Consider the following 18,476-nt stretch of genomic DNA (forward strand, 5'->3'; position numbering starts at 1 on the left):
AAAACAGTTGTCTTTTTAGTTGCTTGAATAGTTGAATATATGTAGAAGGATAAATATGGAAGCTGAGTAGAAAAATGGCTGGACGGTGCCAGTTTAATGCCTCATCTTTATCTTCATCATTTAATGCCTCATCTCCATATCCACCTTCTTTGTCCTGTTTTGTTATGTAAGCATTTCTCCTTTGCCAGCTGAAGCAATTGTAGAAGGTGTGAAAGTGTTAGTCGCTTAGTCGTGTCTGACGCGTTGCTACCCTATGGACTGTAGCCCTCCAGGCCCTTCTGTCCAAGGGATTCTCTAGGCAAGAGCACTGGAGTAGGTTGCCATTCCCTTCCCCAGGGGATCTTCCCAACCTAGGGATTGAACTTGAGTCTCCTGCATTGCAGGCAGATTCTTTGTTGTCTGAGCCACCAGGGCAGCCCATGTTACACTTTGTCAATAGAGAGTACTAGAGGGATGCTGCAAGGGCAAGGAAGCACCTCACTTCCATTTTCCAGTTTTCCCTCCTTTTCACTGAGTACAGGGACCAGTGGATGGGTGTGTGGATGGCCCAGTCTCACCCCAGCAGCTCTGACTGACCCGCTCCAGCTTTGCACTCAAGCCCCATCCTGCCTACCTGAGAGCCAGTTTCACAGCAACTCCAGCTTCATCCCCAGGCAAAAGGCAGCTCCTGCCTCCCACACCTTCTGGCTATGCTGGACCACTTCTACATACAAGCCCTGGTCCATGACTCATGGTTAGTGGCTAGATGATCTGCCAGTCAGATTCTGGCTCATGTTGCCTAAGACCAACTGGTGTTACAAAGCCTCCCCTTGTAGATTACATCTTCCCCCTTCTGAACTGTTTACTGTATTCATTTGTTTGTTGACCACTTCCTTGGTGCTAAGCAGTGTTCTAGTAAATTTTTGTGTACAAAAGCAAAACCCAGTGATTTATTCACAAGCATGACAGAGCTACAAAAGAATGTGCAGATTTGACATGTCATTTATGCTAAAGCCAAAGGCATGAAGGGAAGGAATGGTACCCTTGGACCTGGGATAGGGGTGTTTCTGTGAAAGTGCTTCTGAAATTTGACCCTTCAGGTTTCCCAGAACATTTCAGGCCAGCTGAGGAGTTCTTTCCTCTTAGAGAAAAACTGCCCTTTGCAAACAAATCATCTGAGGTTGATGCTCCCCAGGTAAATTCTTGTCCTCATCAGGATCTGCTTCTTTTACTGCTCATTACCTCCACATCAGTAGCTAAGATAATTTCATCATGGACTTACCAGGGAAATTCAGTGTTTTCCCTGAGAGAGAAAAACAGACTATTCACTCAAAGACTTGGCAGGGCCTAGGTAATTTGCACTGGGGATCCAAGGAAAGATGTGTTTGAGTGGATTTTGGAGGCTTGTTGGATAGAAGACAGAATAAGAAGGTTGAGTAGGAGAGAACTGTTATGGGAGTATCCTTCAAATCATGATTTAACATCTTGGCAAAAAATACTTAGGAATTAAGTGTGGTACACTTTATTAGTAAGTTTTAGCATTAGGATTCTGACTTATTTGTAAGAACTGGTCGAACATTAGACCAGATTTGTGTTGAGAATTTGAGAAGTCCTCCATCCAACAGCCTTGGGCCATAATCAGTCTCTGTACCCTGGAATTCACATTGAAATGAATGAAAGAAGATATTTCAAGAAGAACGAACATATTGGTTATCAACTTTAAAGTCATGTACACTAATAATCTAAATCCAGTCCCCAAATAAGAGGATAATTATTGCATGCACCTTTGAAATGTATGCAAAGAGCTTTAAGTCTCAATTGAATTGTTCCTTGACAGGGGATGTAGTTGCCTGAGTCCTTGTTGCCTTGGGATGGCACATTTACTCGTCAGAGTTGAAGATGAATATTTCTGTGATAAGGCACAGTGACTTCCTATAATCTCTCAGTCTTTGTGTTAGCAAAATTACAATGTCAGTTAATAAAATATAGTTGGGCTATTTTAAATACCTTTATTTGTAAATTTAACAAGCTCTTATTAGAAATGCTTTGGTATCAATACAATAAAAATATGTTGGTTTCCCCTCCACTGAATTATATCAAGTAACTGGAAAAGTTAAGCATTTGTTCTCCCCAGCATTTTTTGGAATTTTTTCAAATAATGACTACTGCTTATCCACATGGCATAATATGGCTATAATTATAATTTTTTTGTATCTTAGGGAAAAGAAACAAAATATCCAGAAGAGAAATCTGCAAATGTTTCTTAGTTTCTTCTTCAATGGATGTTTATGTAGATGGTACACCTCTCAGATAACCTTTTTTCCCAGCTTTGCCATTCTCATCCTTAATGCTGTAAAATAAAGAAAAAAATAGAGAGTTATAAAAAGCTTTAATTTTCACTCTAAATGACCATTTCATAGATTGCAGGAAAGTTTGAAACATACCTCAGATGATTTTATCCAACAATGTGAGCATTGTTTTAGTAGCATAAAAAGATAGTAGAAATAATAAGCTATGGTTAACTTAGGGAAGAAGCAGGTTCAGAACTAGAAGGAACCTATTTCTACAAATATTAATAAAGCAAACACAGCATAAGTTGAGTAAATACAGGACTAGTGCACATTAACAGTATTAGCCATAGATAAATAGCTATGGGTCAACAACTGTGTTTTGTGCATATTTCTGAGCTATGTTCTACAAAAAGAAAAAGGCATTGATATAAGCCCTAATTCATAATGGTTGGGTTATTTTTTAACTCATCAAATCTAGTTGTCGAAAGGGGCTTCATCCTTAGGTATAGAATGGCAAGAACACATTTTTTAAATAATGAAACAATGTGAACTAGTAATTAGGAGTTGGAGTCATTATGAAATGTCTTTGTCAAGATAGAAGTACTTTCAAATGGCAAATTTATCTTTTTGAGAATATTTCACTCTTAATGATGTATTAGGTATAGAAACCATTTTTAAAATTTGATTTAAAATTCATAACACTGGTATCATGCTCTTAATAGTTAAGACCTGATTATAGCTGCCTCAGTCATGTTCTAAAAGTCGAGAGATGCTTTCAAGGCACCAGTCATTGCATTTACGTGTAATATTGCCCAAGCACCAGCTATTTAGCTGTTTGAAAAATTTTGCTTAATAAAAAAAAAGCAAAAAGGAAATCATATTCTCTCATTTCACAGTTATATATTAGTTATGTATTGAAAAATGAAGTGACCCTATTTCTAAGAAGCTCTTTTTCACAATACGGGAAAGTTTGGGATCCAACACTATAACAAGACCATGGTCAATTATGTTGTCACTATACTTATATGAAATGTTGTCATTTAAATGAAACCAAAGAGCTTTATTTGCCTGGAAACTTTAAGGGAAATGATTATTTTCAGTGGCAAGATCAAGAATATTTCCTTGAATTTAGGACCAGCTGAGATAATTTTCCTTTGCTCTGTAGCCAGGAAGAGGGTCCCAATTGCTGGGAGATGTTAGATGGTGAAACCTGATGATGGGAGTGTACCTCCACATCAAGAAGCAAACTGAAGGCAGAAGGCAAATCTTTATAGTTTTTACTCTGAGTCTTTGGACCATTACCTTTCCCGTACCAAAATAAGAGCAGGGGCAAAGTCCATTTTAAGGGACTTTTTGAAGGTCTCTTTTAAGGCAAGGGCAAAGTCTCCTCCCTACAACTACTCCTCAACTTAGATTCAGTGAAGCAGGCCTACCCAGTTGCTATAGACCGTCAATGAGTTGTTACAGGACATCCTGGATGTCTGCATCCTCAGCAGTGAGGCAATCCAGTAGCTCACGGTCCCATTTCTTAACGTAAAAAAAAAAGAATTCTAGATTGTTAGACTCTGCTATTTCTTTCTTTAGGCTTATGGTAAGTGAGTTCCAAGTAGCTGTGTGGGGACAGGCAATGAGAAAGCCCCTTGGTATAGCAGCTAAAAAAACCTGACTTATCACCTCTCTTTTTCCTTTTCCTTTCTATTCTTCTCTGAGCTCTATTTCTTCTCCCTATGGCAATCCAGACACAGTTTTGATTGTTTTTAACTTGACAGAAGAGAGCTTGCTTCCTTACTTTCAGTATCCCTTGGCTTCTAATGGTTGCCACAGGTTGGCAATTCTGGCACCAGTAGCTTGTGAATCCCCTGGAGCTGAGGTTCTCTACCTATTTATTCTGAAATACCACTGACATCTATAAGAGGGGAGAACAGAGCTAGAAGTACAAAAGTAGGTAGGTGAGGATTACCAAAGGGAGCCAATTGTTCAGTTGGTGGGGATAGTAATAAAGTCCCAGTAAAACATTACATGGCCACTCATTGGTGGATGTATTTGGCATTAACCAGATATTTTAAACATGACCCTGTTATACTTACTTTAGCAAATGGATGTAACTTTGCCTAAATTTTCTTGTCATATCTCATCCTGTTCAAAGTTTTAACTAAATCTGGTCTTTAGGATCCCCAGGTTCCACTTTTCTCCATCTTTCTTTCTCCTTCATGCTCTTTTCCAAGTTAAAAATTGCTCTTAGATAAGACTTTGATAATAACATTTGCACAAATGAAAAGAGACTTATAGTTCTTAACTATTACTGTGCCTACTAGGAATGTTTATATTTAGTAGGGTATCTATACCATAAATAAAGGAATTGAATTAAATGGTAGATTTCCAAGTATCAATATGCATTTTGGGGGAAGGGGGATAGAGAGAAGCTTAACCTACTTGGTGCTTGTGAAATTAAAATGCATGGATGGCTATAAATTCTATGTATATGGATGACCCTGAGGTCAATATGATATGCTTATTTTTAACACACATTTAAAAATATCAGTTCTGTAATCCACATGCTGAATTGGAAAACAAGAATGTAAAACAGTATTATGATAGAAAGCAAGGAATTTGGAGGATTCTGTTTATAAGATGCTTTGATTGATAGAACATAACTTTGTATTGTTACTTTGTCTGGAAAAGTCTTCCTGTTTTCATTATTTTAGCTCAATGGCATGATTAGTGTTGTCTGGAAACATTAGTCACTTCCTATATTTTTCTCTGTGGTAAATGTGTTGATACGAGTAGGGGAGAAGGAATAAGGGAGTTCAGGAGGAGTTGGCTAACATCCAAGTTAAAAAATAGGAGGTTTTATAGTGGGTAATGTCACTGCTCTTGACCATAAAGGGTGTGTTCCTCTTTTCTAAGTTTTCTATGTTGTTCTTTAAAAAATGGATTTAAGATGCAAAATGAGATCAATAAACAAAGCTCATTCTCAAAACAGAAGAACTTTTAGTTTTAGTAAGTTTCTTTTGTGGGGACACACCATTAAACTCTGATTTAGGTAGATAATGTAAGTGTACAGTTACTAATAGGTTAGAAATTCTTCAGATAATCAAATTTACAGTTGGTATGCCTAATTGAACTACTTAATAAAAAGGGAAGAGGTCCATTTTATTGTATCATTGGCAACCTAAGACTAGGTTGCTGGGTTACAGAGGAAAAATCCTTCCTGAATTGTCCTGCCAATTAGTTCCTACCACAGTTCTACACGATTATCAGGTTCTTTGATTGCTGGATAAGCTGGGACTTAATAGTTACTGCTTTTTAATGAGAATTCTCTCATTAGAACATTTAAAATTACTATCCCTTTCACAGATCCAGTACTTATGTCTGGATAACTTATGTCTTTAGGAATTGTAAGTACAGCTATTATATTTAGTTTGATCATATTTTTATTTATTGTTCATAAATAAGTAGAATACAATATTCAAGTGATAATAAAGAATCTAAAATTGATGAGCTATCACTTGTAGAAAAAGTGTTATTTTCTATTCAATACTAAAAAAGCTAGATAGCTATAAAACTTTAAGGGAATGAGAATGTATGGAATGCAAATATTTAGAAAATAATAAAATGTCTAAGTTAGGGAAGATTATGTGACTTAATATTATAATGTAGAATAAACTGATACCTTTTGTAAAATGTAGACAAATGAAGGATATAAAGTTAATAAAATTATAAAAGTGTAGAGAAACAAGATATAGCAAAGTAATAAAATATCACACTAAAAATAAAATTTGTTTTGTGTTTTTTTCTTGCAAAATTAAGGCAATTTGTTAACTTAAGTAGGAAATCTAAACCACAAAGATGCACAAAAAAAGGGCTGGCTTAATTTCTTCTGGGAAAAGATCTAATATTGATGACAATGTGATAGTGATTCAAACGCATCCATACACAGTACCATACCATGGCAGAAAACGAATTTCAAGTTACTAAGGTCAATCAATGCAATGCCTAAATAAGGCAACAAATTTTTGTTTCACTTTCTCTTTTGAAGTGACTTAATCACTTCGATTATGATAATAATAACTCATATCAACATTAATAAAACAATCTTAGCATCAGTTAGTCTCTGAAGCGTCAGAAAAAGCTGAGAGCAAAAAGGCTTGGTAACAACGCAAAGAGAAGATTGTCACATGACTAAACAGCAGTGACAAGCCTTGTCATGTCTGTTACCTGTTAAGGATGGATCCTCAGTCCCGTCGCCTGCTATCTGAACGTCCAGTGGAGAATGGTGGATGGGGCTCCCTAAGCTTTCTTCTTGTTCCTTCAGGGATATGGAGTTTTTATGGGGAGATTTATGGTTTGTGTTTTCATGGGGATTGACTTCTGCTCTCTTTCTCGGGAGCGGTGTTGGCTTGGCAGGCTGGAAAACCTGACTGTGGGGAGCTATGGGATGGTAGGCTGGTTTCTCAGCTTCCCCTTCACCCTCCTCCTCGTCGTCAATCACAACCAGCTCAGCATGGATGATCCCATCATACCCAGTCAGAAGCTTCTTTTCTTCCTCATTGTCTTCTGCCTGCTGATACCCCATGAATATCATTGTCACGGGCTCTTTCTCATCCAGGTCAGAAGGCAGGGAATGAACAATATTATATCTAATGTCTTTCTCATCCTCCTGGCAAGGGGGTGAAGAACTCTGGCGTTCTGACTTCTCAACTAGTGCTCTGCTGGGACTCAGTCCTGACTTTGGAGAGGGAGTATATTTGTCCTGCATTACATTTGGTTCTTCCCAAGGAGTCATCAGCCTCTTTTGTTGGATGTGGGGCATCTCCTCTGCTTGCTGAATCATTGATCGGGGATGAGGTATCGGCCGAGCTGGGCTGATGTGATTGACATTGTTACCTCTCTCCTCTGCAAGTCCATTGTCCATGTTGTGTATGGATCCATTCACATCGTTACCCAGTCCATTAGCTTTAATTTTTACCCTTTCTTGAAAGTTTGGTCCAGGAGTTACCTTCTCTCTCTGTGGAGTTGTAGGTCTGCAAAATGGATTGGCATATACAGGTTCGTGGTACTCTGTTGGGGATTTAGAATTTCTCTCTGAAGCCTGTCTTAAAAGTTCCTCCACTTCAACTGGTGCCAGGCCATCGGTGCCATTGTATGCTGCACTGTGATTAGAGCTTACTGCATAGACCGACTTTTGCCCGTCATCATAAACTTTTATCCCTGTACCTTTAAAGTCATCTGATGGGAGAGGTATTGAAGACAGGACTGTACTTTCTCCGGTCTTCAAGTCTTTTTCAACTTTGATTTCCATGGCATACAAAGCTGTTGAGAGACAAATTTGATCTCCGATTTAGTCAGTTTTTCCTGTTGTAAAGTAACTTGCTTTCATAGTGTTTATGTCCAGTATACCTGTTGACATTCTTTTATGAGAAATCTTTTTAAAATTTCTGATTTATTCATTAAATATATAAAGACTAAAACTTTAATGACATGGGATTTTGTGCAAGGATGTATGAAATTACTAAAAAATGGGAAAGACTGAAGAAGGGAAGCTGATTGTTCCAAATGGTAAGGATTTTCACTAGGAGACCAAAAGATGTTCCCTTTCTAATGAGAAAATCTGACACAACAGATTTACATTCTTTTATATTGCTCAGTAGGAAGAATCAGAGTTTTCTTTTTAATAAGGAAGAATATGTTACTCTGTGCATTACTGTTGGTAAAGGCTGAGCAAGGTATATTTTATGCTACACCCTTGCTGCACAGCCCTGCAACGTGTTGAAATTAGAGAGGTGTGTTCTAAAGTTTTCATAGCTAAGAGGTGGTTAAATATTGAACTGGTATCGAAGAGGGAGGAAGAAGGCTAGAATCACATGCTTCTCGTTTTCCCTTATGTTTCTTTTCATTTTCACTCCCACTTTTAAGAAGAAGGGCTAAAAATAGAGCAGTATCAGCTGTATTAAAACAACTGAACGGAAATGGTTGATTTGGGGGAAGCTGAAATCTGTTTCATGACCCCGGCAAGATCTCAATGCATGTATGCATGCTCAGTCGCTCAGTCGTGCTGACTTTCAGTGACTCCATGGACTGTAGCCCACCAGGCTCCTTTTCCATGGGATTATCCAGGCAAGATTACTAGAGCAGGTTGCCATTTCCTCCTTCAGGGAAGATCCTAATGGCCAGTTTCGTGACTGGCAGAGTAAAGCTAACGGGATCCTGGGCAGCATAACAATGTGGCACTGACTGTTTTTGTGTCCCCCATCTTCCTCTTTGGAGACATCTTGCATTTCATCTTTCCCTCACAGCCCGGTGGTTCTTGGCCTTCCCTGGCTACCCAACTAAAATTGTAATACACTCACCCACATGTGCCCTTTCCACCTTCTCTGCATTAGTCTTCCCTTTAGCATTTTTGCTTCCTAATATATTTCATTTATTTACCTAATTTTTAATCTATTGTCTCCCTTAGAATGTCAGCTTTTATTCTCTCTTAGAATGAGGGCAGAGATTTTTGCTGTTTTATTCACTACTGTGTTCCTAGTGTGAAAACTGAGCTTGGCATTGAGCTTGGCATTGAGTATTTGTTGAATGAATGAATGATTGCTCCCTGAAGGTAAAGCATCACTTCTCTTTCACTCTAAAATTCAAAGGTTCCCTCTCTGCCCCTATACAAGCCTTAATTTTCCCTAGGCCATTGACATTAGTTTCATGCAACCATTCTCACATAGGGGCAAATGCCTGACCTCAGGGAGAATACTTTTGTTCATTCATTTAATCTTATTCTAATGTCTACTATACAAAATATGTTGGGAGAGATATTTTTGAGCAAGGGAGCTTTGTTTCAAGAGCTTCTTGTCTCCTTTAGGTCTTTATCTTCCCTGTCCTTACCTAGTTTGCTGAGGAATAAAATGCATGAAAGAAATACTGTAACCCCATTGTTGCTACTTATACAAGTGACTTACCTCATGGAACTTTGTAAAATGGACCAGTACTTAACCTGGAAGGATAGGATGTTACAGCAAGTTGCTAATATATGATATTGTAAAATATGAATTTGAGAACCTACCACTGAAGACAAAGTTTTCATATACCTTTTCTATTTTGTTCGTCATCTTCTATTCCTTCATTTCTTTCCTTCCTTAACCTGGAAGGTATGTAGGATTTTGGAAGGTCGGGGATATTAGCATAGATGTCTTCAACTGACTCTGTAAAATTCATATTAATTCAAAATACATTTAGAATATACTTACAATAGAGAAAAATTTCAGCAGGCTAATCAAAAAATATCTTAGCTCGACATAACATAGACTGCTCAAGACATACCTCCTGATGTTTCTTCCTTTTCCACCTTCACAGACTATAAGAGAAAAGAATTCTCCATGATTAATACAGTTTAAAAATAAATTCTAAATGTGAATATACTTTGAAGAATTATATACTATTTGTGGAATCATTTTGGGAGGGAGTCATAATTTTCAAATCGGCTAATGCTCACCCTTATTATGTCTTCTGTTGTCCTCTCAACTGATTTCAGTTTCTTTAAAATTGCTTCTTCATTGGTTGAGATTTGCAGTTCAGCCTTTTCAAGATCTTGGATCTCTTTCTCAAGTCTGAACAAAGATATATGTTATATTGTTTAAAACAATACAAATACAGAGCCCTCAACGATACAGTTCCCATATACCAGCTTTACTTGGAATACTGCATGTAAGTATCCAGATACCATATAAGAACTTAGCATCACACCAAACATTACAGTAAGTACATAGGAGATACCCAATACCTGACTTTGACTTACTTTTCAAGTTGTGTGTTTTTGACAAGGGGGATTCTCAGGTAAAATATTTGACCCTTGGTCCCATTTTCTTCATTACAACTACTAATGTTACTTCCAAATGAAACTGAGAGATTTCTCTTACAAAGAGGCATAAGTTTAAAGTTGGACCAAAAGAAATGGTCCATCTGTCATTAATACTGTAGATTGCCAATTTTTCTTACCCAAGTTTTCATAGAAATTACTTGGAGAAATATTGTAATTTTATTTTCTAGCCAAGCAATACTTTATAATATAATTATCATATTTGACTTAAAAATCATAACTATTTAACTCTTAAAACCCCTGCATATCCCAACACTGAAAATGACACTTCATTTTCATTTTAGTTTTCTAAAAGTTGCTATATTATAGTGAGTAGTGTTCTATTACAGTGAGTGAAGAGGTGAGAAATGGACAAAATCTAGTACAGTGGCCTCAGTTGCTGTTGTTTATAGAGGCTACGTTTCCTAGATTAAAAAAAAAAATTATCACATGGTCTAACAAAGTGTAAGGGAACTCATAGGAACAGAAACAGACATTTGAAATTGGATTGTCACATCCTGAGCTGGTATCTTGACTAGTTTAGAGCTGTGTGTCAGATTCAAGTTAATTCCAGGGTGTGGCATCATGACCTCTATCCTGAATAAAAGCACACCACCACTGGCATTCACAAAGTTAGAAAAGCTGGCCCTTGGCATCCATGAAACACACATAATTTCTCAGGCAAATACTCTGAGCTCTAAAATCAGCTGCCTCAATGGATGGCTGCTTAGACATAGCAGCCAGTTCAGGAGATGACAGCTGTGGGTATTAGTGTCAGCTGAGATAATTGTCAGTTTTCTTGACTTCTTTCTTTAAGATGATCATGCATCTGGCAGCTCAAAATCCCTGTGCTATTGTCACACCAATAAAAGTCCAAGATATGGTCAAGCAGATCATTCTACTTATTGCTTTCATTTCAAAGTTCTGACTTGCCTGCTGCCTATAACTGTTGGTAGTTGGCTGTTTATAGCTGAGGTGCTCTTGCACATCATAAAACTCCAAGTAAAATGCAGTACTTCTGGTTTCTTAGAAGTTAGTAATGTGTGATGCCAATCTCTTAAAATCCCTCCATATCCACAGTACTATAGTTGCCCTTCGGTAGAGTTGTGGGGCTATATGTTGGTTGGTAGAATGGAAAGTTGAATACTAAAAGGGGTAGATCTGGACTGTTCTGTTTCTGCTACTCACTACTTGTAAAAGCCAATTCTTTAAACTTTCCTGAAACTCAGTTTTGTAATAGATAAAATGAGGATGTAGTATACACCTTACTTGATGCAGAAACTTGGTAAAGCTAAGAAGAGGTGATGTCTTTGAAAGCACATTAAACATAGTTGAGGGACTTCCCTGATGGTCCAGTGGCTAAGACTCTGTGCTCCAGTCTGGAGTTCAATCCCTGCTCAGGGAACTATATCCTGCATGCCGCAACTAAAGCTCTGGCATGCCATAATAAAGATGGAAGATCCCGCATGTCGCAGTGAAGTCCCACAGGCAAATAAATATTCAAAAGTAAATATAATTGATATCAGATGTAAATGTTATTTTGGTGTAATTATCAAAGGTTTTCTGCAATACATCATGTCTCTCTTCCATTGTCTTATTCTGCAGGTTCCTTTACCTGATAGCATGTTCAGTTCAGTTCAGTTCAGTCGCTCAGATAGCATGTTAGAGATAATCTAATGGGGAGCCTTTGGGTAGAAAACAAGAAGGCTCAAGTCATTGCTGCATAAAGCTCTCAGGATCCAGCTGTGGAATCAAGTGGACCTGGGCTTGAATCCTGGTTCATCTATCAAGTTTCTGGGTGACTCTGGACAAGTCACAAGACCTCACTAAGGCTCATTGTTTTCATTCATTTAAAAATGTTTGTTTAGCATTTACTTTGTACCAGGAACTATCCTGCATGCTGAGATGTAATGGTGAACGCAGCAGTTCCTGCCCTCCAGGACTACATTCTAGTGGATAGTGTACGAATACAGGAGCTGGCAACCTTTTCCTATAAAGGCCAGATAGTAAATACCTTAGGTTTTGCAGGCCACATATGGTTTATGTTGCTTATTCATCATTATTTTTAAAAATTTTTACAATATTTTAATAGTGTAAAAACCATTTCTAGCTCATAGCTATACAAAAAGTTGGCCATGGCCAAATTTGCCAACTCATTAAAATATGTATATATTTTATATATATATATATGTATGGTCCAGGATCAAATCTAGCCCTGAACTTTACACACACACACACACCCCTCATATATTTACTTATAACTACACATATACACATATATATACATAATAAACAAATGTGTATATATACATACATACATTTATTTATAAAGAAAAATATTTCCTTGAAAAAAGAAGCTAAGGGTTATAAACAGAAGAATAGAGGAGACAGAGGGTGCCTAGGAAGGGTGTTCTATTTTAGATAGTGTGGTGATGGAGAATCTCTGACAAGGTGTCATTTGAGCAGAGACATAAAGGAAATGAGGGAGAGACACACAGGAGTGTTAAGGGGAGTATACTTCACAGGGAGGAAAAATAACTTCAAAACTTGAAATAATAGCTGAGGGATTAAGGAGGCAAATGATGAGAAATGAAATCAGAAATGGGGTGGCCGCCAGATCATACAGGGCCTTCTGCATGGTAATGCCTTTGGGAATTCTGAGAAGAATTCAAACCTGCTAGGACTTGAAATTTAAACAATTACATTGGCTGCTGTGTGGAGAATAAACGGGAACAAGCAAACACGGAGGTCTCAGTTGTAATAATTCAGATAAAGATGGCTTAATTCAGGGTCCTTGCTGGTTGACGAGTGAAAAGTAATTGGATTCTGGAAATATTTCAAAGAAAGAAACGCCAGGATATGTTGATAGATTACATGTGAGATGTGAAAAAAGAGAAATGTCCAGAGTGATTTGAATGTTTGTGATCTAAACAATTAGAAAACTGTGAATGCAAGTAGTCAAATAGTAATCTGGGAAGGAGAAGGAAGGAGATTGGTGGGGGATGTGTTAAATTTGAGACAGTCATATGGTGACATGGAGAAGACAGATATAAAAGTTGGGAGCTTAACTAAGCCTGGGTTTGAAGATATAAATTTAGGAGTTGGTATTTATAGCCATAGGAATGGATAAAATTTTCTAGAAAGTCAGGGATTCCAAAGACTGAATCCTGGGGCAATTAAACATTTAGCAATCTGGGCAAAGTACTTCGTAGGGTTTGTGTGTGTGTGTGTTAGTCACTCAGTCGTGTCCGACTCTTTGTGACCCCATGGACTGTAGCCTACCAGACTCTTCTGTCCATGGGATTCTCTGGGCAAGAGTATTAGAGTGGGTTGCCATGTCTTTTTCTAGGGGATCCTCCCAACCCAGGGATTGAACCTGGATCTCCTGCAGTGCAGGCAGATCTGTAGGGTTTAATAAGGAATAAAAGAAATAGTGAACACTTGGCTAATGCTGGTTTTCTCCTGTCTCTGTTCCTTTCTATTCCTGGGGTACAGAGACAGAGCTCTTGGTCTGCCTGTGCAGTTCCATCTCAGGGAAGTATGGAATGCACTGGTGTTTGTAGTTGCTTTCCTCTGTAAAGAGGCCCATGGATAATGTAATGTCAGGTAGTACTCATGAATATCTTTAGATTAATACAGTAAGAATATGAGGTTGAAAGCCTGTCAGCATCATCAGAAGAGCTGCTAATGAATGTTTCTGGAGGTTTTCAAGTCTTTGGTAAAAACTGCTTTAATATGAGGCTGCTGTCAAATGACACATCATGATGCATGCGTGAAAACAAAGTAGATGCAAACACACACACTTTTCTCTCCTTTATCACTTAGTTACAACCAACTCTCTGTAAAATAGAATAATAAGGAAGCACCTTGGTGCTAATTCTTGGAATTGCAAAATTCTGTAGATGCTTACTTTTACAGAAAATTTCTTAAAATTCTCACTTTAATATTTTATTTTGATATGTTGATGTGATACTTCTGTATATTATTTGTGGACAACATAAATATAATTAAGGGATAAATGTTAGAGTTTTTTTTTTTTTCTTTTGAAAAAGCTTTCTAGAAGATTAGGATGTCAGTGGGAGTAATGGGAGGCCCAGGGTAGGGAACTGGCGTCTCTCCCGTGGTTCTTCTCACAAGAGCAGAGCTCTGAGGGGCAGGTGCTGCAGTAGCCCAGCAGTAGAAGAGGAGGTCTCACAAGCTCTATAGCAGATAATGGATCAAGCTCTTGAGGAATGAGGATTTTAAAGGAATATATAAATTACAACTGGTAGGTAGGTGCTATTTTGTATAGCCAGTACAGTGGGTCTCAACTGAGGGCGATTTCTTCCCTGAGGTCATTTGGCAATGTCTGGAGATATTTTTGGTTCTAACAACTTAAGAAGTGCTACTGGCATCCAGTGAGTAGAGGCTGGGGATGCTGCTGAACATCCTATAATGCAGGGCACAGGCCCCACAACAGGACTTATCTCATTCCGATTGTCAGTAGTGTTGAGGTAGACAAGCCCGCAACACCTAATACACTGCCTAGTCTAGTATAGGCACTTGACACATGCTTTATAACGGATGTTTAAGTATTTGTCTTTGGGATATTTTTACTTTTTCCTCATTATTTTTCTCTTCCACTTAGCCATAACATAGGATCCAAATTTATTACTTGTTGAAAAGAATTTGATCATCCTATTTTTATTTAAAATTATTAATTGGGTTAACTTGCTTTTCAAGTCTCTTTCTGTCTATATATATAAATCAGTCTGTGTGTGTGCTCAGTCGTGTCTGACTTTTTGCAGCCCCACAGACTGTAGCCTGCCAGGCTCCTCTGCCCTCTAGGCTGCTCTGTCCATGGAATTTTCCAGGCAAGAATACTGGAGTGGGTTGGCATTTCCTACTCCATATATATATATAAAAATTTATGTACATGTAAATATATATTTATTTATTTCCTGACTCAGTGACTATTCATAATTAAGTGGATACTTAACTCTGATTTGAAGCTCCAAAAATGCAGGGCTTACATTAGGGCCTCATATCTAATACTTTTCCAAAGATTTTGGTGGAGAGAAAATTTAACAAGTGAAGAAGTGGAGTAATATATATGTCTATATCTGTATGTGTGTATAGTACATTTGTATATGCACATTTATGTGTACATCTATTTTTTATGTGTGCATAACATTTTAGTTTTACATGTAAATATAAATCTATGGTGTATACACATGTATATGTAAAACTAATTTTTTTTAACTTGGAAAGCTTTGGGTAGATCACAGGGGATAATTCTCTAACCTTCACTTGCTTTTCTTTCAGCTGATGGGCTAGAATTTCCATAAGTGCCTGCCATTCCCATGTTTAGAAGGTTTTACTTTTCTCAATGGGAACTGAGTTCCTAGAAATGCTGATTCAGTTTGGTGAGAAACAGGCAGCAGAAAAAGAGAAATGTCCTTCCTGGTGCCTCCTGGGCTGTTAGGTGGGGCCTGATGGATGAGTTAGTACCTTTCTCCCTCAGTTTCTGAGAGATGTTAAGCAGGTATCACATGCCAGTTTAGATAAGCAAACTACCCGAAAAAGGATTTGTAATGCTTTCCATTATTGGAATTTTTCCTCTCCTTATTTGTTGGAGAAAAATAGGGTTATTTTCAAGAGCTCCCTAGGTGAAAGCAGGTAGCTTTCATTTCATGCACTGTTCTAGTAATAACTTCCCTTAATCATCGTGAGATAATGTCCCCAGTCCAATTCCAATGTGCAATTTTTTTGTCTTAGAAAAAGGACAGCACAGAAATGCTAGATGCGCCAAGAAAGGGTTATTTCAGAGGGCAATTTTTTTCTGCTGCTGAGGAGTCCATTTATCTCTTTCAGTTTTTGGTGGCATTAGCAAGGACTAACAACCACTCCAGTACTCTTGCCTGGAAAATCCCATGGATGGAGGAGTCTGGTAGGCTGCAGTACATGGGGTTGCTAAGAGTTGGACACGACTGAGCGACTTCACTTTCACTTTTCACTTTGATGCATTGGAGAAGGAAATGCAACCCACTTCAGTGTTCTTGCCTGGAGAATCCCAGGGAAGGGGGAGCCTGGTAGGCTGCTGTCTATGGGGTCACACAGAGTCGGACACGACTGAAGCGACTTAGCAGCAGCAGCAACAACCTGATAGAGTTTGCTATTAGGGGCCAAAGGAGAATTCAGAGAAAAAAAAATTTTAAGAATCTATGCCCTACCTTACAGCACTTCACTTGTTAGCAATTATAATAACATTTAATATGTATTGAGTATTTACACTTTACTAGGCACTGGCCTACTTAGTCCTCATAACAGCCCCCATGAGTCCTGTTATTAGTTCCATTTGACAGATGAGCAAGCTGAGCCTCTAGAAAGGCAACTGATTTTTTTAGACAGCCTGTGGCAGGATGGAATTTGAAATCAAGTCTCTGCCAATAGAGCCTGAGCTCTTAACTCCTTGCTAATTAGCCACTGTGGGAACAAAACTTTTTTAAAAATGGATTCTTACGAACTTACAAACAACATTCATTTGCTAATCAGTATGAAAGGATTTTTTACTTTCCATAATAATAAAGTGAGGATTGAAATGCTAGCTGGAGTCTACCAACATGTAACAATGTTGACTCATTAACTCTAAAGGTAATATTTCTTTCCTGATCTTCATTAGAATGATTTTGCTGTGCTGAGAATGTCTCTGCTTAGTGGTCCAGTCAGTATGACCAGGATTCAAGTCCAGGCTTCATCATTTTTCTCTTTGGTTGCTTGAGTTTGGTTTTTGGTAGGAGTGCTTAGAATATACTTTTTCAAAGAGTCTGAGGTTTCATAAACTAGTGCTACTTTATAGAGACGCTTTATTTGCTTGGTCATAAGATTATTGTTCAAAGTAATGGAAGCTTTAGCTCTTAAATATAAAACTGGTTATGCAATTTGATTATAATACCACAGTTTGAATGTAATCACCAATGCTACGTTTGAAATTAAATTTATGACTGGTTTTAGCTATTTACTTTGAAAGGACTGAGGAATTACCTGTGTCTTGGTATCACAAGCTCTATTATTAAAGGTAGGACTATGCCCAAAGAGAGGTCCCAACTGACACTTCTCTGGGACGGCCTGAGCCAGCAGGTCTTAGATCCAGGCCAGGCCGCTACTGATTTACCTCTGAGAATAGTTGGTAGAGGTGCTAGGACCACCTCTCCAACCCCACCCCAAACTGGATAAGGAAGAATCCAGTTTCTTTTGGGGCTCACAGGCTCTCAGAGAAGTTTGCCTCCAACAAGGTATTGAATTCAATGAGGAATGGTGAGCAATTTTACCCATTGACTCTTCCCCCATAGGTTCTTTCCTTTCCTCCGCACTGCATCTTGGGAGAACAGGAGGTGGCTGCTGGTTTATCTATGCTTTGGAGTTTTTTGTGTGTGAAAGTCCACTTTTTCTCTTCCAGCCCTACTCATGGAAATACAAAGTGAGCTCTTATCAAAACCAACACACTTGGCTTAAATATTAAACCCCTTCAAGCTTCAGTTTCTTCATTTGGGGAATAATAATAGTGGTCATGCATGGACTATGAAGAAGGCTGAGCGCCGAAGAATTGATGCTTTCGAACTGTGGTGTTGGAGAAGACTCTTGAAAGTCCCTTGGACTTCAAGGAGATCCAACCAGTCCATTCTGAAGGAGATCAGCCCTGGGATTTCTTTGGAAGGAATGATGCTAAAGCTGAAACTCCAGTACTTTGGCCACCTCATGCGAAGAGTTGACTCATTGGAAAAGACTCTGATGCTGTGAGGGATTGGGGGCAGGAGGAGAAGGGGATGACAGAGTATGAGATGGCTGGATGGCATCACTGACTCGATGGATGTGAGTCTGAGTGAACTCCGGGAGTTGGTGATGGACAGGGAGGCCTGGCGAGCCGTTGTTCATGGGGTTGCAAAGAGTCGGACATGACTGAGTGACTGAACTGAACTGAATAGTATTCACAAAGGGTTGTCTTGAGGAGGTAAATGAGATAATGTTTGTAAGTTTTTAGCACAGGGCTTGGCATAGAGAAATTCATCCATAGGGCCTCCCAGATGGTGCTTGTGGTAAAGAACCTGCCTACAAATGCAGGAGATGCAAAAGATGCAGGATTGATCCCTGGGTGGGGAAGAGCCCCTGGAAGAAGGCATGGCAACCTACTTCAGAATTCTTGTCTGGAGGATCCCACAGACAGAAGAGCCAGGCGGGAAATGGTCCATAGGTTCTCGAAGAGTCAGACATGACTGAAGTGACTTAGCAACAGCAGCAGCAGCAGCAGCATAGGTTTGACATAGAGGAATTCCTCAATAAGGGTTAGTTACCCCTCTCTCCTCCTCAGTTTTCTAAGAAGA

At 38.6% G+C, this 18,476-nt stretch overlaps 1 protein-coding gene across 1 annotated transcript in view; it reads right to left on the reverse strand.

Moving 5' to 3' along the window:
• Window positions 1-1,974: 1,974 nt before the first annotated feature.
• Window positions 1,975-18,476, reverse strand: part of PALMD (palmdelphin) — a 59,680-nt gene continuing 43,178 nt past the window's right edge. Inside the window, 5 exon segments of the mRNA NM_001035079.2 lie at window positions 1,975-2,329; window positions 6,489-7,583; window positions 9,350-9,463; window positions 9,582-9,615; window positions 9,754-9,868. Coding sequence (NP_001030251.1) covers window positions 2,286-2,329; window positions 6,489-7,583; window positions 9,350-9,463; window positions 9,582-9,615; window positions 9,754-9,868 — 1,402 coding nt within the window. The 3' untranslated portion in view covers window positions 1,975-2,285.

Source organism: Bos taurus, chromosome 3 (genome assembly GCF_002263795.3).
Source record: "Bos taurus isolate L1 Dominette 01449 registration number 42190680 breed Hereford chromosome 3, ARS-UCD2.0, whole genome shotgun sequence".
Classification (NCBI taxonomy): Eukaryota; Metazoa; Chordata; class Mammalia; order Artiodactyla; family Bovidae; genus Bos; species Bos taurus.